Source organism: Phytophthora infestans, genomic scaffold (genome assembly GCF_000142945.1).
Source record: "Phytophthora infestans T30-4 supercont1.7 genomic scaffold, whole genome shotgun sequence".
NCBI classification, from domain to species: Eukaryota; Oomycota; class Peronosporomycetes; order Peronosporales; family Peronosporaceae; genus Phytophthora; species Phytophthora infestans.
Genome location: NW_003303752.1, coordinates 3,845,580 through 3,867,947, shown reverse-complemented (window position 1 = coordinate 3,867,947; position 22,368 = coordinate 3,845,580). Strand labels below are relative to the sequence as shown.

Sequence of the window (22,368 nt, the reverse complement as noted above, 5' to 3'; positions counted from 1 at the left end):
GTCGCGTCGACCTAATTACGCTGTTAAGACAGTCGATGCCAATAGAATTGGTGTCGAACAAGTACAAGGTCCGTCGTCGACATTGATCGACAAACGCGTATGCGAGTGACGCAGACGCGAAACAACTGCAAAACTATGTCTTAGCACCTTCCGACGCATCGGCAAGCTCGTGCACACCGATATCGGGTGCCCGAGGACTGCTGCTTTACAACGCAGTGGACGACCATGTGATCTGCATCGTCGTTCCGAATGATTATGATCTGCGTATGCGGATCATGTACGAGAATATCGATGCCTCTACGGCAGGGCATCCGAGCTGTGAGAAGACATACACTATTCTCTCGGGTAACGTCAACTGGAACCCCCGATATAAGTGGGTACGCAAGTACGTACGTACGTGCTTGCGAAGTGTTCCAGCGCGTGAAGCCTGCTGCGTATTTGTAGGCTCCACTAAAGTCACTACCGACACCGTCGGAGGGCGGGCAGTCCATTTGTATGGACTTTGTTGTCGGTTTATCGCCAGACAACAAGCGGAGGACTAGCGTTGTGGTCTTTGTTGACCGATTCAGCAAAATGTTTATCTTGCTGCAGTACCGGCTATAGCCACGGTCGTGCAGACTGCACGACTGTTTGTTGAAATGGTGTTCCGCCATCATGGAATGCCGCTCGACATTGAGTCAGACCGTGATCCACGCTTTACAGCGCGGATCTGGTAAAACGTATTCGCACTTCTTGGAACACAGCTGTCAATGTCGACTATGGATCATTTGCAGACGGACGGACGGACCGATCGCGTGAATCGCGTGCTCGGTGACGTACTGAAGAGCTACGCACCCTCGTTACAACAGTGGAGCGACTGCTTGCTGATGACAGATTTTGCCATTAACAACTCTGTGCTTGCATCGACAGGGCATACACCTCTTTACGTGAATGTCATGCGGCATTCTCGTCTCCACCTTCCTCGGAACGTTGGATAGCTTCTTAAGTGGGGGGGGTCCACAATTGCGTCGAAACAACCGCTGAAGAACACTCATGCCGACGTGGTATCAGCGAGGACGACGCGAAGCCAAGCGTTTCGTTTTGGGAACGAGGTGACGACAAAGAATATCTTGTCTGTGCGGGGCACAGGCACTGCGAACTAGAAGATGTCTGAACTGGGTCCAGACCGCGCGCAGGCCGGGCCTGCTGCAGAAACAAACACGTCTGTGCGAAGTGCAGACAGCGCACAGCTCGGGTCTGCTGCAAAGAAGAACACGTCTGTACAGGGCACAGACAGTGCGCAGATCGGGTCTGCTGCGAAGAACAACACGTCTGTGCAGGTTACAGACAGCGCGCAGGCCGGGACTGCTGTGAAAACAAACACGTCTGTGCTGGGCACAGACAGTGCGCAGATCGGGTCTGCTGCGAAGGACAACACGCCTGTGCAGGGTACAGACGGCTCACAGGCTGAACTGGCTGCGAAGAAGGAATCCGTGCTGAACAAGTCAGCAATCACTGGACTTTGGCCAGCGCCGACAAATTGTAATATGGTTTGTCCAGGACGCAATAGCAGCTTCTGTAGACAGGCAGAAGCTGAACGCAGATAATGTTGGCAGAGGAACCACAAATGAATTCAAAAGGAAGAAGGCGGCACCGGCACAAGTGGCTGCGCCTCTTCTTCATTACGCGGACGCTTCAATTCAGGAGCGTCCGGGTCATCGTCACGGCCACCCCGCGACCCAACAGGAGGATTGGGCGTTGGTTCGGTCGACTTAGAGTCGACCGCTGAAGACAAGGTGTCCTCGTCTTCCATAGGGACGTCTTTAATGTCAGATCCATAGTCTCCGGTCATGTCTCCATCAGTAGACATAAATGACGAGCCCTCCATCATGACTGACGGTCTATCAGTCGTAGCTTGTGCACACTTCTGCTTATGCAGAATGTGGTATTGAGCGACAGAAAGTTTCCCTCTGGCGCAGGCGTGCTCGCTTGCGTGGACACTGAGGTGGTGGTGCCTGCAGGTGCAGGCACAGCCGTAGCAGACTTTTGTGCGGGTGTCATCCTCGCCGAGCGCATTGCAAAATGAACTCGGGTTTCTCAAACGTTTTGACGGCCTCGTCAATACTTTGAACGGTGTGTTAAAACTAGAGAGTCTTCGCTTAACGGGGGGGGGGTCGTAGGAGGGTTACACGCAAGTGGCTTTACATAGCCACTTGGTTACGAGCGAGGTTTTCCACGTTGGTGTGAGATGCAACAATGATTACATTTTGCAGACTGTTGGTCTGCACGCATTTAGGCATTCATGGGTTAAACGTCAATATTTTCAGCCAATTAGGATGGTAGGATTCAGTCAATCATTTGCTGTAAAATACCTTTCATTTAGAGTATTAGAATAAGAGGAAACCCCAAACAAACAGATGGACAGCTCTCACTTTTACCGAAAATCGGCTTTCTTTCCTATTTAATTAAATCTATACTTTCGGACGAAGGTATAGTTAATCTAAGTGAAACGCAACTTACGCTTCATCATACACGTGCGCTATTGTGTAAGTCGAAGTGGTGGGCTTATAGTAGACCCATTACACGGACAGCCAAGCTGGCATACAACTTGGTATACATCTTCGGGATTGGATTCTTGGCGTACAGTGTCGGTAAGGTGTGCAGCTGGGCGCTAACAGCCAACAGCAATATAGTTCAGGCTTAGGCCGGTTCCTAGCGGGATCACGACGGAGCATGATCCAGTTAGGGTTAAGTGTACGTGCAGATCATGATTAATTCACTCTTAACGGGGTCGTGACCCTTCGGGTCACGAAGCACAGACGTTTTGCTTCAGAAACACAAACCGGTGTGCTCGAGGTCTCTCGTTTAGCATGAAGTCCGCCGTCTCGACGGTCGCAGATGTCTCCACTAGTAGTGGAGGTTGCGTGAGCACACACTGGACTGCTGTACAGAAGGCAGGCAGCAAGCGCACAGTTCCTCCACCCTCGTCGGACGACTTCAGCACTTGGACGGTAGATCAACTAAAGTTAGAGTGTACCGCGCGTAAGCTTTCTGTGGCGAAGAATACCAACAAAGCCGATCAAGTTATTATCCTTGAGGGGTACGATGAGTCCCAGAATGCCATGGAGCTGCTACTGGACCGTCCGCGGCAGGCCAAACGTGGTAGGGGTACTTCTGCAGAGACCACTCAACGCAGAAGCAAACACTGTTTGTATCGCCTGCTCAACGTACTCTTCTCTGAAGAGTTTTTCGAGAAGTTTATCACATCCGGTGACGCACTTACACGGCGTGAGCTAGATGAGGGTGGTCGGGAGTTCTGGGAGCAGGTGGCCGAAGCTTTTAGTACATTTGACGATGACTTCGACCGTTTTGTGTCTCCAGACTCGTTGTTTGAGGGTATTGAACCGCAGTTAATTACGGCTCATTTCGGTGCAAAACTTAAGTCTATGTGGAAGGAATGTAATTCTCGTTTCGCCGCAGCCGAAGTAAGATGCGGATTATCAGGCTCACATGACGAATTTTGGCAATTTTGCCAAGGAGATAAAGTAGCCATGTACGTTCACTTGTGGTGTAAAGAACGCAGTTAAGGTCGGGAATTTTGTGCTACTTGTATTTACGAGGATAACGAAGATGACGAATCAAAAGAGCGGGAGCCAAGTGAAAAGAAGCAGAAAGTGAATAGGAAGCGGCAAAAACAAGAGGACCAACGAAAGAGTCTCGATTCCGTTTCCATTCTCACTGAAGCTGTTTTCAAACTCGTCGAGATTGAAGTATCGAGTGCAAAAGGAGCGTTAATTGAGGAGAAAACCGCTGTTGCACGTCTTCAACGCGAGAAGATGGAGAGAAATGTATTGGTGGAGAAAATAGCCGCTGTGGATGGAATTTTAGCTCGTAGCCGTCAAGCATTGCACGATCTCGACATACGCATTCATGAGAACGGACTTAAAGGGATGGACGTCGCTGATCTAGAACGTGAACGTGAGTCTGCATTTCGGCGCGTTCAGACTGCGCAGGAGAAATCGGACGAGCTTCAAGATCACATAATGAGGGACTAACGGATCAATGAATATTTGTTTTGTAACTTAATATCCCGATTGGTTTTTATTTACTTAAAGGCCTTGCTAAATTGTATCTCTGAATGTGCTCTAAAACCACTTTGTGAAAGATATGACCGTTTACAACCTGCATATTATCTTTACCCGTGTCGTCAGCTACTGTGGGCAAATAGCTGCAGTTTTCCATTGCTTTAAATTCTCTTGACGCGGCATTAGTTGGTCCTCCACTTTCCGGTTGAGAAATGCGCTCGTTAATACCGTAATAATGTAATTTCATACAAGTTTTGATGACGAGCCCTGCATGTACATAGTCCACTGCCAGTGGCCTCTTAAATATTTGCCACTTATTAACCAGGAGACCGAAGGTCATTTCAATTCGAATGCGTAGTTGGGATATATAAAAATTGTAGTCGGAATAATCTCTGCTTTTAATCTCCGGTTTCGTAAAGGGCACCAGCACGGATGATGACAATGGGTACGCGTTGTCACCGATGACATAATACCTAAAGGGTAAATTGGAGATAGAAGTGTGCAATGGCCACTTTTTAAAAGCCACACTATCCGAAACCTTTCCTGGTGAGCTAAAACAATAACCGGTAAATCTGCACGCTGCGTCACACATGGCCTGCACATTTATACCGTAGCACAAGTAGTGACCCGAAAAGAAAGCTGATACGTCGGGGACTTCATTTGCACTTGGAGCTTTTATAGTGCGCAACCACCCATCCACACAACCAACACAACCCGTAAGAATGTTGTATGTAATATCTGCAAATTGTGATGCTGCTCGAGTAATAGATTCCATGTCGTAAACAGGAGCCGTAATTTGATATCTAGGGTCATCCCATATTGCATTCATCACTTCAATAACAGCAGAATAAAATTCAGAGGTGCTAACACCGGCCAGAGCTCGAATTACATGATAAGAGCCTCCAGCGAGCCATGATATAGTCATTTGTACCTTGTTTACTGGCGTTACTGGTTCGATACCAGTTCTATTCCGTGACTTCAATTGATCGCGTTCTAAGACAGGCTTTAGAGATTCAACGAGCCGCTCGAATGCTATAACATTCATTCTATAATAGCGATCGAATTGTCCTTCTTGCACTAGTCGATCTCGATGCGGCTCCCATTCCAAACGTTTGCGTGAAACAACGTTCGATCTACGTCGACGACGTAATTCGCTCACAGCAACAACAACGGCGAGACAGACCACAATGCGAGATACTTTCATTGTCTTTCTCTTGAATGGTGCCCGTGACCCCTGATCCCAAAGTGAGTGATGATCCCATTTTGGGATCATCGATTGTAACTAAAAAAATATATGTCTTTTTTAGCCAATCAGGTATCGAGTTTGTAGATCATAATCCGATGATGATCCCGTTTAGAACCGGCCTTACAGTGTCTTCTTTCTTGGCTTCATGTGTCTTTAATCCGTCCAGCGCATGCTTTTCTTGGATGAGAGAAGTCTGAAGAGCCGTTTCATTCTTTGACGAGCGGAACTGCAGTGAGAAGAGCCTGGATAACGTTCCGCCAATCTTTAGGCACAACCGGTTAGGGAAAGTTCAAGTCCGACGGACTGAAGCGTTTTCTTGCACTCCAGGATATGCATCCCCAAGAAGCACGCTTATCGTGCAATTTCGGGATGATCTGCAATCAGGCACGCACTTCTTTCCACAATCTCCCTTGTCTTAGTCTCCATCCATGTCACACGGGTGCGGCCGAGGCTGTATCCACCAATAAGCCGATCATTATCAGTCGCTATCTCCAAGTCGTAGTCGTGACACCACATCGTCATCGAGAAAATTCCAAACCACTTCGTCACACAGACATCATGTTATGTGCGCTATAACGCGCAGTTGGACTCAGATCCACCAAAGCTTCCGTTAAAGTAGTCAAGATAAAGGATCTTCTTAAGATTCCAGAAGTCAACATGAGACTGGCTAATTTACATGCTCGTCGACCTGTGTACGAGGATCCCGCAAAGAAGGCCGTGCGCTCTTGACTGAGCACCCGTGGCCAGACGTAATCGTACCTATAACAAGTCGTACCTATAACAAGTATGTTGTTTCCCCGACCTTGGCTCTTTCCATAAGTGCCGCTGTGTCGGGGACTGTTTCTGGGACATCTGCAACAACGTGCAAGCCGCGATCTTGCTAACACACTAGTCAGTGAGCTTGACCTGTATTCTCGTTAGCCACCTTGTCTAGCTACGAGTGCGGACTTTCACAAAAGTGTTGCGCTCACCTAATTCTCCAACTTACCTTTCCAGCAGTCGTCACAAGCGCATCTTTCGTTTCCATTATTTCAGCGCCTGCCTTCACATCTTTGATCATCCTCACATATATATTAACGTTGTGGCGGTTCTGTATCGCGACAAATCCAGCGCTCAGGTCACAAGCGTGGCTTATGAATCTTGTGATGGGCCCAGTCTCGACAGCATCCACGTAGACAAGCTTCTTCTTCGCCAATTTGGTAGGATAAAGTAGAGTGTATCCACTATTCTATTTGCGGGCTTGGTCGAGCTGGCCTGCCACTAAAGCAGACCATTCACTGATCTCCCCAGTGTACTCTCCAATCATGCCTTTAACGTCGACGAATGTTGTGGTGTACACGTCCAGTCCAACTCGACCTGTGTCGAACATTCTCAGTGTCGCAAAATGGAGAATCAATTGAGCATAAGTACTAAGCATCTCAGTCTTCACGAAGCGCTAGTGAATCTCCGAAGGTAGTAGAGATGCGGCGTTTTCGGTAAAATCCAAGCCTAAGGCGCGGCTAGAGAGCTTTAGGGTCTGTTCCGCAAGTCTAGGTTTCAGCTGATTGGGACCATTTCAGCGGATATTTTATATCCAGCTGATCGCTATATAATCTGCGCGTTCCACATGCCAATTTCAGCAGTATCTAAGACAAAATTATCTATCATCTATAAAGCCTAAATTGGGACGCGGATGGAGTGACAATCCCGCCGATTGAGAAGAGTGTGCCTGTAAGAGCAAATATTGGCGGTGACACAAACTTAGATGATAAAATCATATTTAAATTGGCCCAGTTGTGCGTTGGGCGCCTTATGAGGTAATAGTTTTGCTTGAGTTCCTACACTACGACCTCTCCGAATCTTCCGGCAAGAGTAATAAGGTAGTTTACCCACATTGCTGTTGCGATGTCATCACGTAGTTTTTTTCATGGTGCCATCGTCTGCACCAATTGGCTCTGTGTCTCCCGCGCCAACCTCGTCAGGGTCTGCATCGTCGTTGCGTCTGGAAGTACCGTGAGTATTTGCAAATTCGTCACGGCTGTGACGAATAAAACTGAAAACGGCGAAGCCGCCTGTATCAGCTCAATCTGCTCTTCAAGTGAGTACGATTTCGTACTTAGCTAAACCGGAACCTTGTTCTTCACTGCTCCGTAGCCTCGTTCAATAACGTTTCGCAACATCGAGTGGCGTACGTTGTACGACTCTTCTTTGTTCTGTGTTTTTTTAAGGCCGTCGCCAAACTCCTTCAAGTGATAGCGGATTCCCCGGTAGAAGGTCATGGTGTAGCTGTTTAAAGCGTAACCAGCGTCGCCTAAAACGTATTTACCTGTATCCCAATATTGTATTAGCAAAACAAAAGAATGGTAAATAGCTTACACAAGTCACCTTCGGGGATTTGAAAGTCGTGGTGAACTGCATCTTCAAGTACACGTCCAGCGTGAGCTGATCCCTCCCATCCAAGTAGTACATAGAGAAATTCCATTGCAAAGTTGCATGCGCCGAGGACATAAGTCGAAAGTAAACTTTTCAGTTTCTTAATCTCGAAGCAATTTCAGTAGAAGGCGCGATCGCGATATGAGCTCCATCTAACGCGCCCAAGCAGATTTTGAAATAGAAAAAAAAACTTGTTTGATTCGGTAATCTCTTCTGTGGTGCTTGTTCCTGGTAGGTTAATGAAAGTTATTCATCGTGTCTTTATTGCTGCTATACGGTGCCGAACATCTTTCGAAATTGTCCCCTGGTCCATGCTGGAAGCGTTCCTGAGCCATGGTGCTGCTTTTCCTGCTAAAACGTACAGAAATATAAGCAGACGCTCTCCGCTACAAACAGGGGATGTCGTTGGTAGCATTGAAGTTGCTTCGAGTTCCGAGAGAAGCAAATTAAAGGTATGAACGCTTATTCTAGCCGCTTCCGAGAAACGTACTGGACTTTGACTATTCAGCAGCTTCTCATAGTACATAGCCCCTGTCAGTATCGATGTACGACATCTCTCTTTCGCAAAATGAGCTTTTATATATCGACCATCGGATTTTACAACGCCCATAAGAAGAAGGACATCCCATTCCTCTTCATCATCTGAAGTATGCTCTTCCTGGTATACTGGCAGAGAGCTCATGTAATCTTCCGCTTGGCACTAGAAAATATTGTTGGGGGGAAATCTCACTCCTTCATAAATATATTTAAAAAGTCGAGCATAAAACCGTTTTAGCTTTCGCGCTAAAACATGTATATATTTATAACATTATAGATTTGGGGGAACACGATGTCAGGAGTTTCAAATTCCATTTCAAGATCAACATCTTCATTTCTTTTCTTCCTCAGCGATGGTGTTCAAAGCATCACTGCTCGGTTTATTAACAAAGTTTAAGACCAGGTGATGCGTCTAGGTGTTTTCTTCGAAGGCAATTTCAAGAGGGCAGTTTGAAACTGCATTCTCCGAGATTTTAACGACCGCCTGCTCACGGACCAAACACGATATCGCAAACAACTTCAAAACAAGATGGCTGAACTGAAAAAGGAGTACCGTGTCTACTCAGCCATGAAAGCCAGCAGCAGCTTTGGTTGGGACCCATCCACCCACAGCTCCAGGCTCAGTGTGGTACGATGCCATCGCGCCCACCCCCATGCAAGAGAGTTCAGGACGAGACCTATATACATGTATACGGAGCAGGATACAATCATATCTCAAACCGTCGCAACAGGAGCTTTTGCCGTGTAAAATGAAGACGCTACAGGGTGGTCACGATCGGCTCCTTCCTCACTCAGTGAGCTTAGCGATTCCATCGATGCTGATGGGAGTCTTCGACCACGACAGAAGCTTAGTTCGATCATTCAGATCGACGGAGTCAACCACCCAATTTTTCTGATTATTAAGCGAGTTTACAAGAAGCCGACGATGAATCGTCGGTCAAGGAGCAACGTAGCGCTGTCCGCCGACCGAGCCGTGATAGTCTGGTAGGAAGAGGAACGTCAACCAAACGACAAAAAACACAGATAAGAAAATAAGCGGATCGATGTGAGTAGTGCGGAAGCGCGGGAATCGATTGCAGCCTTCCTTCTTGCGCGTCACAACAGGGGTCGACCGCTTTCCTGCTTTGGTGAGACAATTGAGATTTTTAAGAACACGTTCACTGGGTGGATCAGCGATTCAGGTTTATCAGGCTGCTCACGACTAATCCTAGTGCTGCCACCGCGTTTTACGGAATGGATGGCGAAAGTAGGGAATGTATGGATGAATAAACACTTATTTTCGACAGATAATTAGGTATTAATGGGATAGTGATCAGGTTAGGGGCTGTCAGCTTTACACCAATTAAAATGTCTTAATTTTCGTATTTTGGCCAATGGTCACGTGTGGGTTGGTATCTTATCTCCGACAGCTTCCGACAAATATTTGTCGGAAGCCCAGCCAAAATTTATATGGTGAATCAGTATTTATTGGCGGACTCTGAGGATAACTGAGCTCAACAGTACACATCAGAATTTCCTATTTTAGTAAATCTCATTTCTTATTAGGTTTTGATATTTATAGTGTATAATGACATCCAGGGGATTGCTAATTGACATATTTCGCGTTTGCTTCCCGCGGAATTGCCAAAACAGCGGATGGGAGAACCCAGCTAAAAATCAGTTCAGCTGTTCACATTTGGATGAATTATGGAAGAGGTCCTTAGCTTTTAGAATACTAAAATTGTAAATTGGTGTTAAATTATGCGAGCCGGACTGGTTTGACGAGTTGCCAGTTCAATCAACCGAGGTCGGCCATTGGTCAAAATCAAGCGGGTTCTCTCGTTTGCATCTCTCTTGTCGCTGTCGTCTCGTGTGGCATTGGTTTCGTGCCGCCGTTGACCTCTACTCGCTGTGGTTTGTACCAAGGTGGGTCTCTCGCTGCCGTGGATCTAGTGTCGTGTGGCCCTGCGTCGCCGTGGTCTCGTGCTACTGTAGCTCGGTGTCACTGTGATCTCTCGTCGCCGTGGTCTCGTGTCGTACATCCGTGGACTTTATTGTCAACGTGGTCTCGTGTTGCTGTAGCACTGTGTCGCTGTGGATCTCGTGTCGTGCGGCCCTGAGTCGCCGTGATCTCGCTTGTCGCTGTATACATCCCGTCACTTAATACGATGGAAGATGCAGCTACTAAGCAGCACGCCCATCCGAACATGGTCTTCCATTGTCTGTACGGCTACTACTACGTCGGCTACTCGAGGAAAGAGCTGGCACGCATTTACAACAAACCCCACAAACTATTGGTAGCTGTGTTCGTGTTTACGAAGAGATGGGAACCTACCATCGTATCACAACGAAGTCTGATAGGAATTTTTCAGTAGAACAACGCCTTTGGCTTCGTGTATTTTTCGAGGAGAGACCACTGTCATATCTTGACGAGGTTCAAGATTCATTTCCCAGCACTTTCAGCTTTGCATATCAAAGTCATTTGTATGGAGAATAATACACGATTCTGGTCTCGCCTTGAACGTATCCCCCCCCCCTTATCACATAAAAGAGCGTGCCATATTTTCGTTTCGCGGAAGAGCGTGACATATTTTTGCTTCGCTGAAGAGCTCAACCACATTAATTGGACACATCAGTCTATTGTCTTTCTGGAAGAAGTAGCGTTCGACAGCAGTGGAATGTTGCGGAAGCGTGGTTACGCTCTTCGAGGGCATCAGGTGGCAATTCGCGGTGAGTTTCAACGGAAGCCAAGGGTCTCGCTGCTTGCTTTCGTTAAAATCAACGGCGTCGTTGATTACTACGACATTGTGGGGGCATTTGATCGTGTACAGTTCGTGTGATGCTGTCAAGATATTACGTACTTCAAGAGGACCTTACAAATTCGGTGTGGATTCTTGATGGGGCATCAATCCACTGACAATCCGGAATCATGCACTATCTTAGAAGCATTATAATTGTACCGATTTTTCTTCCTGATTATTGCCCGTTTTTCAATCCCATTGAATTTCTGTTTGGCTACGTGAAAAAAGTGTTCCAGCGCTTCTACGTGAAATTCAATAATCGTGATATGATGCCTTTCATCGTGGAGATGTTCAGACGCTTTGACAGGGTCAGCATGGCCCGAGTATTTGAACATTATGGCTGGATGGTTGACGATACCTATAATACGGTAGGACCATTGTCATCCGAGACGCGACCAGTTCCAGATATGCATCAAGATTTGGGCGAGATTGAGGAAAACTTAGATGAAGATGCTTAGGGTTTTGCACGCTAAGTTTGAAGGCTTCTGATGGGTAAAATGAAAAGAAAAAAACTTAGAAATAAATGTTAGCATTGGAACAACCCGGTGCTTTATCCAGCTATTGGTGCTCGATGTCTTCAACATTCTCCGTTTTCTCCAACGGATCGGCCAGCTCGTCTGGATCGGGAAGATCGATGTGGTGGAGGAACGACTCGATCTGAGCCTGCGTGTCTTAATGCTTATTTCGAAGCATTCCAAACGGCGCGCATATGCATCCCAGTTATTACGAAGGCGAACATCCTCGGCAATGGATGCGTTCACACAGTCGAGCGCAGTGTGTGTTGCTTAGTCGATACTATTGAGATGCCTCTGCATGCGAGAATCACTTGCTCGGAGGAGCTTTAAATGTATGAAGGCGGTGGAGCTCGTGTTGCATCATCCCGCGTTGAACGATTGATTGAGCGTTCGAGTCACTTCATTTGCCCACATACGACACAATATAGCTTCACCGACGTAAGTAATTTCCCGTGTGTTCTGTAGACGACTCACAACCAGACGCAGCAAGATTTCTGCTGCCGCACCAGCTCGGTCAGTTTCTGCAGGCCGGATGCAGTCTTTCATGAAAGTCTGACGATCTTGCTTCCTCCCGATTCCAGCTCCATCAACGTAGATAAGCAGAATGAAAATTTTGACGTGTATAGAATGAAGCCACATGTTCCAGTCAACCTTCGATTTTGAGCTATCGACGATTTTTTTTTTTACCTTGAATACCATGAGCTTGGTCCAACTGGATTTTGTAGCCGGCTCAATGGTCCCAAGTACCATCGGTTTTCACTGTCCTGCCTTTAACTTGATGGCTGAACTGTTTCCAGCGCTTCTGCAATATCTCTTGAAACGAAGTTCCGCCAGCAACAAAAGAATCAAGAGTGTTGCCGGAGGAGTCGCGCTCGCCTACTGTTGCCTTCACGATCGACAGGACGACCAGCCGGTAGACGTGGGAGGCCATGGGCTGGTAGACCTCACTTGAGACCGGGCTGCGGTGCCGTTCTGGATATGGGGAGGCTCGGACGCGCTCTTGAGATGCTGGTGTTGGTGATGTCGTCGACATCTTCGAGACTGGCAGCGTCAAAAGAAGTCCCTCTCATTTTGCATAGACATCATATGCTATTTAGTGGTCGAGCGACTGACGCTCGATTGAACCAGTCGGTCTGAAAAAATTTGCGTAGAACCTACAATACCGTATTCCTTATGTGATTGACGACAGTCATATTCTTGAGGTGGCCCAGCCTATCCGCCAGCATAAAAGATACCTGCATAGAAAAAAAAGTAAAACGTGTGCATAAATGAATTTGTCGCCAAGCAGCGACGACACGGAATTAAAATCAATTTGATTGGCTGTCGGATTTGTCACTAATGACTGAGCGTCGCCCCATACGGTACCGGTAACCCCAGGTTTTGTACAGAAAATGTCAGAAAAGGGTCAAATCCGTTGGTCCAAAATGTTATTCCAGTGGCCCCTTCATTTTACTGGAACTAGTATTGGAGCATTCGTCGATAAGCTATCCGACATCTATTTGGTATCCAATGGTCGCGCTGTTCCAACAACTAAAGCTCAGTAATGGATTGGACAAAGAAATACGGTACAGTAGAAAAGTGTGTATTTGAGAGCTGTAGTTTCTGGAGTTGAAGTAAGGAAATTTTAAGACAAAATCCAGTTAGCTAAAATTAGATTTTCGTGTGAATATTTTCAGGTGCTGCAATACTTAACTCCAGGGGAGTACATAACCTACAGCTCTCGAATGTCTAAAATCTCGAAGTCATTTAAAATTTCTGAATACCTCACCTATCGGTATTCATAAATTAGAGGATTAGTGGCCTAAAGGTATTAATACATGTACGTACGTCAACAGTATTTTAGTAGATAAAATATAGTGGATTAATGGTCTAGAGGTGTATTGTGAAAACCGAGCACTATATCCATTCCAAATCCCAAGTAAAACCGAGTTTAAGCAATTAGGGCAAGATATAAAAAGGCGCCATACATTCACTAAATTGGAGTGTATATCGGGATAGAGAGCCATTAATCGTTGTTAATGCCAAGAGACCAGAGGAGCCAGTAGATCTAACCGGTCGAGCTATAGTCATGTACTCAGCAGACTTTCGATGGAGGGTCATCACGTTACACTATGCGTACAGTGTTCCGTGCGAGCAAGTGGGCCGCATCTTTGGGGTGTCAGGCCGCACAGTGCGTCGCTGGTACAAAGCGTTCAAGTCAAGTGGCCACGTAATGCCAGACAGTCGAGACTCCAGCAATGTCCGTGATCCTGAAGTATTGGCGTCTGTAAGTATGTACGTTTAAGAGCACCCATGTCTATACGTAGAAGAACTCCAAGCGACACTACACATCAAAATCGGTGCAGGTAAGACAGGTCCATCAGCGTCAGGCATCGTACGGTTTCTAAAGTTTGAGCTGAGGCTGAGCAGAAAGGTGCTAGAGCACAGGGCCCGCTAGACAGTGCCTGACGCGATTGAAGCATTCATGTGGAAGATTCGATGCTGGTACAGCTATCCCAAGCAGCTTATTTTCGTGAACGAAACGTCTAAGAGCGAGCTTGACAACGCACGGCGGTACGCGTGGGCGAAGCGTGGAGAGCGAGCGATCGTTCGGGCGCCTTTCGCACGTGGAGAGCGAGTCTCCATTCTGGTAGCATGTGATGTGAGCGGATTTGTGGGGTGACTCACAACACGAGGGACGTTTGATCGACTTGGTTTCCACCGTGCATTTGCTGAGTGTGTACTCCCTCGTCTGAGCCCCTGGCCCGTACCCAGACCCATCGTTGTAATGGATAACGCGTGCATTCATATGTGCCCGGAGCTAGAGGAAGCCATACATTCTGTGGGAGCCATGCTGCTGTTTCTACCTCCGTACTGCCCTCAGTTTAATCCCATCGAGGTGGTGTTTGGGCAGTTAAAATGCTGGCTAGCAAGACATGCTAACCTTGTATTCCCGCTTTATCCGAAGGCGGTGTTGGAGGTGGCGATGGCGATGGCGGCGTGCGTGAAGGACGAGAATACGAATGTTAATCTGTTTCGGCATTGTGGATATGGAGATGCCGGTTTGGAAGATGATATGTTCGCGGTAGACTTGGAGCAATAGCCGCGGGGGGGGCAGAAAGGGAGGAGAGAGGGGTGGGTGAGAAGGTAGAATTCGAGCGTAGCGAGAATTTGAGCAATATTTTGCCTTTAACATGCATTACAATCTACTCTCCTAGTCACTTAGATGGTCAATATCCTCCATATCAACGGCGGGTTCTTGGGGTGGGCGGAGGTTTGAAAAAATTCCGTTAGCAACAAGACTGTAGTAGGGTAGTCCCAGTGTTGTTCGCAGCTCCTGTATGTCAATAGTGAGCTGCATCTCGCTGGATCCGTTAAGACGCACTGTAAGAGTTCGTAAACCGCATTCCTGGCGGCCTCCAGCTCTGCCCGGACTACGCATAGCGTCCAGGTGCTGCATTTGACGAAAGGTAGCGTTACTGGGAAGGCTTTCTTCAGCACCTTCAGGCTGACGGGCCTGGTCAATAGCCCAATGTGTGCGAGCCATGTCGCCGACTTACACGTTGGAGCGCTCTGTCAGGTACGATAGCTGTCGCCGCTGCAGCAATGCGGGCTGGCGTAGCACGTCGAATTCTTTGTCGAGCTTCTTTAGCTGCGTACACGTGCAGCTGGACGATAAATGGTCCTTTAAATGTCTTTTGCTTCTTGTAATTAGCTTGCAACAACACAGAAAGCCAGGATTTACCAGAAAGTGGAACTATCTACGACTGCTTGGCGTGCTGCGTCGGCTTCATATACAGTTTCATGTCGGGGCGTGTAGAATAGGCAGCTAAAGCTGCGCTTACCTTCATTTCTGCTATTAAATATACACTGCGAAGCTATCGTGCACCTCGTCGAGCTCAAACTCAGCGTCTTCAGCTGGTACACTTGTTCTGCTGGTGCGACCAAACTCGCCTATCTTACCTTCTACTCTAGACCGGGTTTTCTCTATCTCCATTGCGTGTTTATATAAGCACCCGAAGGTCGGAATGCCCATCTAAGTATGGGCGTTTCATGCGAAACAGCTATAAAAGAACGACGAAGCTCATTATAAAACGGAGTATAAATAGGAGGCTGCCCATCTAATTATAAGCTTTCCTCCGTTTATATATATCAAATCACTCTTATCAGCGCTCTAAAACGGTGGATTTGCAAAAACATTTGACATAACGATCGATTTTCACAATAAGTGGTGGATTAGTAGCCTAGCGGTATTAACACGTACGTCGACAGTACTTAGTAGTTAGAATTTCTGAATACCGATAGTGGATTAGTGGCCTAACTACTTAGTGGTGGTCTTCCAAAAATATCGCAAATCGCAAATATAGACGGCACAGATCCTGAAGCAGAACAAGGGGGTAGGTATCGCAAAACCGCTCGCATTTTGCAAAGAGCAATTTAAAGTCTCTGCAGATTGCGACATTTTAAACGCGTTCAACCAAACGCGGTTGGACAGCAAGCGCCTTCCTACATCGAGCTATAATAACAGTACCGCCATCACTAACGAATTTTTCACGATGGTCCGAGGAAGAGGCTGGACAGCGCCTGAGACGCTGTACATGCTTGGACTGGTCGAGCGAATTCTCCCGTTTGGATCAAACCAGTGGAGTGCGGTACAGCTGGAGAACAATACCAAGCTTCCCGACGGTTTTACAGCACGTGATGGGAATCGGCTTTATAGCCTTTCTGCTCATAAGCCAATTTGTAAAATAAAGCCGCAATAGCAAATCCAAGAAGCCGATTCAGAAGCACGATAAAGCCGAATCGGCTTTATCGGCTGCCGATCGGCACTTTGTATACTATGTACTTCTGGGCGTATAGCTAATTTTCGGATGCTACTATACGACCAAACCACGTCGTGTGGTCAACGATTGATCCCTTCCCCGCGTTTTGTCTGCACTTCACTCCAACTCGCAAAGGAAAAAAACAATGGGGCGTGTCCAAAGCTTTGAGAGGAAGCAGTTCGCTGAAACGGGCTTACCCGATAATGGAAAAAGGGCGCAGCTTGTGTGCAAACATTGTCTGGCCGCTTACGGAGACAAAACGCGAAACGACGACCCACTCACGCCCAAGCTCGTGGTCAGAAGAGCAACTACATACACAAATCATCCCAAGCGCTGTAAATACTACTAAGATGCTGTTAAACGCGGTGTAGTGGCGCTGCCACAGGTTTCCCAGACATTGTTACGCGTCTTCTTACAGAAGAACGCTGCACGACCTAGCACCGTGGCCGAAGAGGCTTCGTCTGCAAGCTCTGACAAGCGCCAGCGGCTTATCCGCGAGTACTTTCAAAATGTCTTGAGTGGGGACGAGCTCGAAGAATTTGAACGTCTGCTCATCCAATTTCAAGCCGACAACCGCTTGTCAGATCACTTTGTAGAAAAACTGTCAACGTTGCGTCTCTTTATCTTTCTGAACAAGGCTGTACTGCGGCGTAGAGGTGCTGTGCTTCAGCTTAAGGTATTCTCTCCAGGTCAGTCACAGTCGACTCATGGACGTTTGTGCTCTCAATAAGACTAGCATTCTGCTTCGTCAACTCAGCAACTATAAGTTGGAACGTTAGTTTTTAGGTTTCCAGCTTTTCTTCGGTAGACACCACACGAGCCTCCGTCTCGGACAACTTCGCTCGAATCCACTCCAGCGTGTCGATCGTTACGACCTCCGACGCCTTCAGACTGCACATTCAGGGATTCCGAAAATATTATTTTTATTTTAAAAAAATTATTTTGCCGTAAAATAATTTATTTGCGAGCTCCCATTTCAAAAGCAAATAATTTATTCTGCGCTCTCTCCAGGCAATAACCTTTACTAGGGCTCGATGGGGCCCTACGGACCAGCGGTCCAGCTGAATTGCAATCTACAATCGATCTGCCGCGCTCTTGCCCTCTCATTTTGATGGTTGATCGCTGAGACTCCGCGAGACCCACCTGCAATTTGTGGAGCATTGTCATTGTCCAATCTGCTCCAATATTCACACCCACCGCAAGGCCTCCGAAGCGCACGAAGCGCACGAAGAACCAGCTGCCCACAGCCTCAGCCACGCGTCACGCCACTATCGCGCCCACGAGGCCGTCAAAGAAGGCCAAGCGCAAGGACAAGAAGGCCAAGCAGTCTACAGCTCTGTTCACCTCGAAGGAAGTGGCAAGGTTCTACTTCGAGGTCGTGTTGGACGATGATGGTGAGACCACCGTCTTCTATCGCTGCCGTTGTGGTGTCCGTCGCAAGATGGAGCCCAACACTGGCTACACGAACTTGCTCCAGCACATCTTTGTGTGGCATTCCAACTTCGTGGCTGAGGTAACGGCAGCTCTTGGTGAGAAGGGCACTCTTGTCGGCTTCATCGACGACAAGACGAACAAGATCTTCGCCTGGATCGACATGGTGCTCACAGCCAACGTTCCATTCAGCTTCTGCGAGTCGAAGGCCGCTACCGACTACTTGAGCATCGACGCTCTGTCGACCGACACTCTCGTGACCGACAGTCTCGTGAAGTACATGACGCTACTAACTCGTGAGGTCGAGACCGTAATTGCCAATATCCTCTCTAAATCGTTTGGCATCATTTTTGACGGGTGGACCTTTCGGTCGGAGCACTTCGTCGCGATCTTCGCCTCCTTTCGCCACGACGGGCAGACTGAAAACGTGTTGCTCGTCATGGCCCCATTGGTGGATGACGATGTGGACGACCATACGGCCCCTGCACATGTGTCTTTCATTGGGGCTATACTAAAGTTCTTTAACAGGTCAATTGACAACATCGCGTACATCGTTGGTGACAATTGCAGTGTAACCTGTAAAATTGCTGAGGAACTTAATGTCCCTTTGGTGGGTCGCGCCAGTCACCGCCTCAACTTGGCCGTGAACCTCATGCTCGCTGAGCACGATAACCTTCTTGATCAAGTCCAGGCCATCATGATCAAGCTAAAGAACCCCCTGATCGTCGCTGCTCATTAACGATAAGTCCCCTTTTAATCTTACACTACTCTGCGATTAAATTCTAATATTTTTTATATTTTTTTAATGTTTTGTATTCAGCCGAGTGGCCACCTTGCGTCCGGTACTTCGTCAGGCGACTCACTGGTCGTCTGCATTTGCGATGGTCCACCGCTATGTAGAGCTCAAGGAAGTAATGGATAAGATTGATGACGATAAGATAACGTCGATGCTGCTCTCCCGTCGTGACGAGAAGGCTCTTGTGGGTGTTCTAGAGAGCCTCAAGAAGTTCGAGCCAACTTTGAAGCAGCTTCAACAGGCTGATAGTGTCACGCTGCTGGATGTGCGCGACCTGTTCGACGCCTTAATCAAGTTGGCACCAGACGTCAAGAAGTACCTCGCGCCTGACGCATCGACCGTCAAGAGCCCCGCGTTCGAGGAAGCTTGCGTCCAGGCTCTTCTCGGCAACGAGGCAGCCATCCCAGAGGAATCGTCCGACGTGCTTGACAAGCTCGTATCTGGTGGTACCCGACCCACAGATAAAGAGCCCCCAGTCAAGGCTGCGAGAGATGATTTCGCGAAGGACACACTTGTGGAGGCACGTCGCCAGTGGGAGAAAGTACCACGCTTCAAAGACCACGTAGTCTGCATCGCGCAGACGTCTAACCTTGTGGAGCGCTTTTTCAGCCAGACGAAGGCTGTGCTGGGAATATACCGCCAGAGCATGACTCTGCTGCACCTGGAGTCGATTCTATTCCTCAAGGTGAACCGAACCTACTGGAGCGCTGCCACAGTCCGGAAGGTTGTGCGTGGTGAGGCTCCCACCAACTAGACAAGTATCAGCCCACTGTATATTGCATGCAATAACACCAATATTTTTTGCAGCCGTGGTGCTCCAAGCACTTAAAGTTACTTTTTATTGCTGTTTTGCCAGTCTCAATAAAAATAACATTTTCGGAGCCCCTGTGCACATTTTCTCCTCAGCTGTCTCAGACTCGGCTTCACGCTGGATCTGCAGCGTCTGTAGTCCTCCTTCTATCCGCCCGGATACGCTCATGTAGACTCTCAGTCTCCGTGCTCTGGCTTCACGGTGTGACTCCTTTTCGCTCAGCGTCTTGCTCACTACCTCACGCTCCGCCTCGGTCGCAGTGCACCCAAAAGTCGAAGTGCACCTGCATTTTCTTCCGGATGCATCCGGATATAGACTGGCTTGTGCTGTTTCCGTCCGGATTTATAAAGCCGCGGCTTTAGGCCTGTTTGGATCCACCGCACTATTTTATCAGGAGCTGCTGACGGTTCGCAAACTCATCTTGCTAGCCGAAAATCGCATTTTGACGCGTTTGGCACCGCACGACAAAAATCGCAAAGGCCAAAAGATCGTGATCGCTGCCTTCATTGCAATCCAGTGGTTCTAAACGAGCGGTGACCTTTCAGATTTTGCGATTCTCTACGAGTGAAGAAGACTCTGTCGCTCAGCTAGAGGATGCATCTGACGACGATGACGACGTCATCCGTGTATTAGCTCTCGTCGCCGGATACTATGGGCACACCTACTTTAACAAGCCGTCTCTCCACAACTCCATCCTGACGGGATCCGGTTGGGTAGCCGAGCTCATTGAAAGAAACCCGACACGCATGTTCCGAAGCTACCGCATGACAAAGCCGGTGTTCAGACGCTTTTGCGCTGCCCTTGACAATGCGGATCGACAGACACCTGGTCCCGTGTCAGTGTAGAGGAAAAGGCAGCTTTCTTCCTTTACAGTATCGCAAAGGACGCCTCGAACAGCGATCTTCAAGAGCGCTTTCAACACAGCGGAGAAACCATTCATCGGTGAGTTTTCAAATTGTTGTTACGTCCGTGCTTTGACTAACTCTTTGGTGTCACTTAAACAGGCATTTCTACCGTGTTCTTGATGCTGTCTGTAGCATGGCAAGTATGTATCTCGTCCAACCAGCCACTCCGTCACAGCTGCTACAGAACGAACCAAAATATGCTGGCCAGTTCGGTCAATGCCGCCTTGCCTTTGATGGCACGCACATCCCTGCCTACGTACCCAGCGAAAAAGCGAAGCTATTTCGTGATAGGACTGGTAAGCTCAGTCAGAACGTGTTTGCTGCGTGTACATTCGACATGCAGTTCGTCTACGTGCTGTCAGGTTGGGAAGGTAGATAAAATATTTTCCTATCTTACACTTAACGCATGAGCTAATAAACCTATACAGGTTCTGCAGAAGATTCGACGATGCTTGTTGACGCAAGGCGAAAGGGAATTAAGACCCCGCCGGGCTTGTTTGACCTCGGTGATGCTGAATACGGTCTAACCACAGAGGTTATGACTCCATATCGTGGTGTTCGTTATCATTTGAAGGAGTGGGGACAAACAGAAGAAAGGTGAGTATAATGTCTTTTGAATCTGCTAAAATGCTAACGCTAGGTTGTGCAGGCCTCAGAACTATAAAGAATTGTATAATCTAAGACACCCGCAAGCTTGCAATGTCATCGAAAGGGCTTTTGGCGTGTTGAAGCGGAGATTTCCTATCTTGAAGCAAGCGCCAGAATATTCGGTAGATACGCAGGCAAAAATTGTTCGAGTCTGCTGTGTTCTCCACAATTTTATCAGGCTTCAGGAGGATTTACCTGATGATCCAGAAGGCGAGTTGGAAGAAGAAGATTCCGACGATGAGCGTCCTGATACCTACAACCATGAGAGTAGTACATGTACCAATGGAAATTATCGGCGAGCGTGTAATCTTCGTGATCTACTAGCTAAGAACATGTGGGATTCGTACGTAGCTTTTCAACGTTAGCGAATTAACATGCAGCAATGAGTTCGTGCTCTTGGTGCCTAGCTCTTACTGAGCATTTTGAAGTTGATTATTCAGCCATGCATCCCGGCCTCCATTACCAAAAATCCCTTTGCCTTTTTTTCGTCCAGCATCACATCGAAAGCTCGAGCAATATTTTCCGTTTGTAGGTCGTTGGCGTAGTCCTTTTGCAGCAGCTTGATGGCACGCTGCGATGGTGACAGAGCTCGCATCTTAGTAGTTCTATGGCGCAATTCCGTAGCAACCTCACTAATTGCTTCGGCAATTAGTACACCACCGCTTTCGTTGCGTCTTTTCTTGGCACCTGTACTGCTTATTGTCTTGCGGGTAGCAGCAATTATTGGTTCTGGTGCAGGCTCCGGCTGCATGGCTGAATCGGAGCTTGTAGCTTCGTCAATAGCTACAGGCCCAGAATATGTTGGTGCTTGCGTTAGTTGCTGAGAAGATGGGCATGTAACAAAGTCTCCTGGGCATGGCTCTTCGGAGGCTAATGCATACTCTCCGGTAGCATATGTTCCCTCAAAGAGGCCACGAAGGTCGTCAAACAATGGCATGGCCTTCCTGCGGTAATCAACAACTTTTGGATGGCTCTGTTCACAGTGAAACATTAGTCAAAGACAGTTTGTCAATGATTGTAGTGCGCAGTAGTTGTACCTTGACATAATCATCCCAAACAGAGTCATGCACTAGCACGACATAACGTTTATCATCCCAGCCAAATCCCGACGCGTCCAGCATGGCCTTGCTCGACGTATAGATGCCTTTCAGCTGTAGTTAAACGAAAAAATCATAGTTAGAGCCTGTAAAAGAAAGCGCTGTAAACGATTTACGTACCGCTGTCAGTCTGGACTTGATCTGCTGCCTCGACATCTTCATCTGAAAACGGGTGTTGAACGCAGCGAGTGCCTCGGTCCACGCTTCCTTCTTTAGGCCGCTGTCAGCTCTCTTCCCTGCTTGTGCTTGCTGCGTCATGGCATCTACCAGGAAGGCATCTTTCGCGCTGTCCCAAGACGCGCGCTCTTGGTCTTCAGACGCCAT

At 47.9% G+C, this 22,368-nt stretch overlaps 2 protein-coding genes across 2 annotated transcripts; both read right to left on the bottom strand.

Annotated features, from left to right (window-relative positions):
• Nucleotides 1–5,395: 5,395 nt before the first annotated feature.
• On the bottom strand, nt 5,396–6,679 carry PITG_05572 (uncharacterized protein; the record flags this gene model as incomplete). The annotated part of the gene is made up of 3 exons (XM_002999154.1): nt 5,396–5,503; nt 6,113–6,162; nt 6,589–6,679. The coding sequence occupies 3 exons, from the start codon at nt 6,677–6,679 to the stop codon at nt 5,396–5,398; spliced, it is 249 nt and encodes an 82-aa protein (XP_002999200.1).
• A 14,704-nt stretch (nt 6,680–21,383) lies between these two features.
• Nucleotides 21,384–22,368, bottom strand: PITG_05571 (uncharacterized protein; the record flags this gene model as incomplete). Its single annotated transcript, XM_002999153.1, has 3 exons — nt 21,384–21,920; nt 21,985–22,098; nt 22,165–22,368. 3 exons carry the CDS (start codon nt 22,366–22,368, stop codon nt 21,384–21,386), a joined length of 855 nt encoding a protein of 284 aa, XP_002999199.1.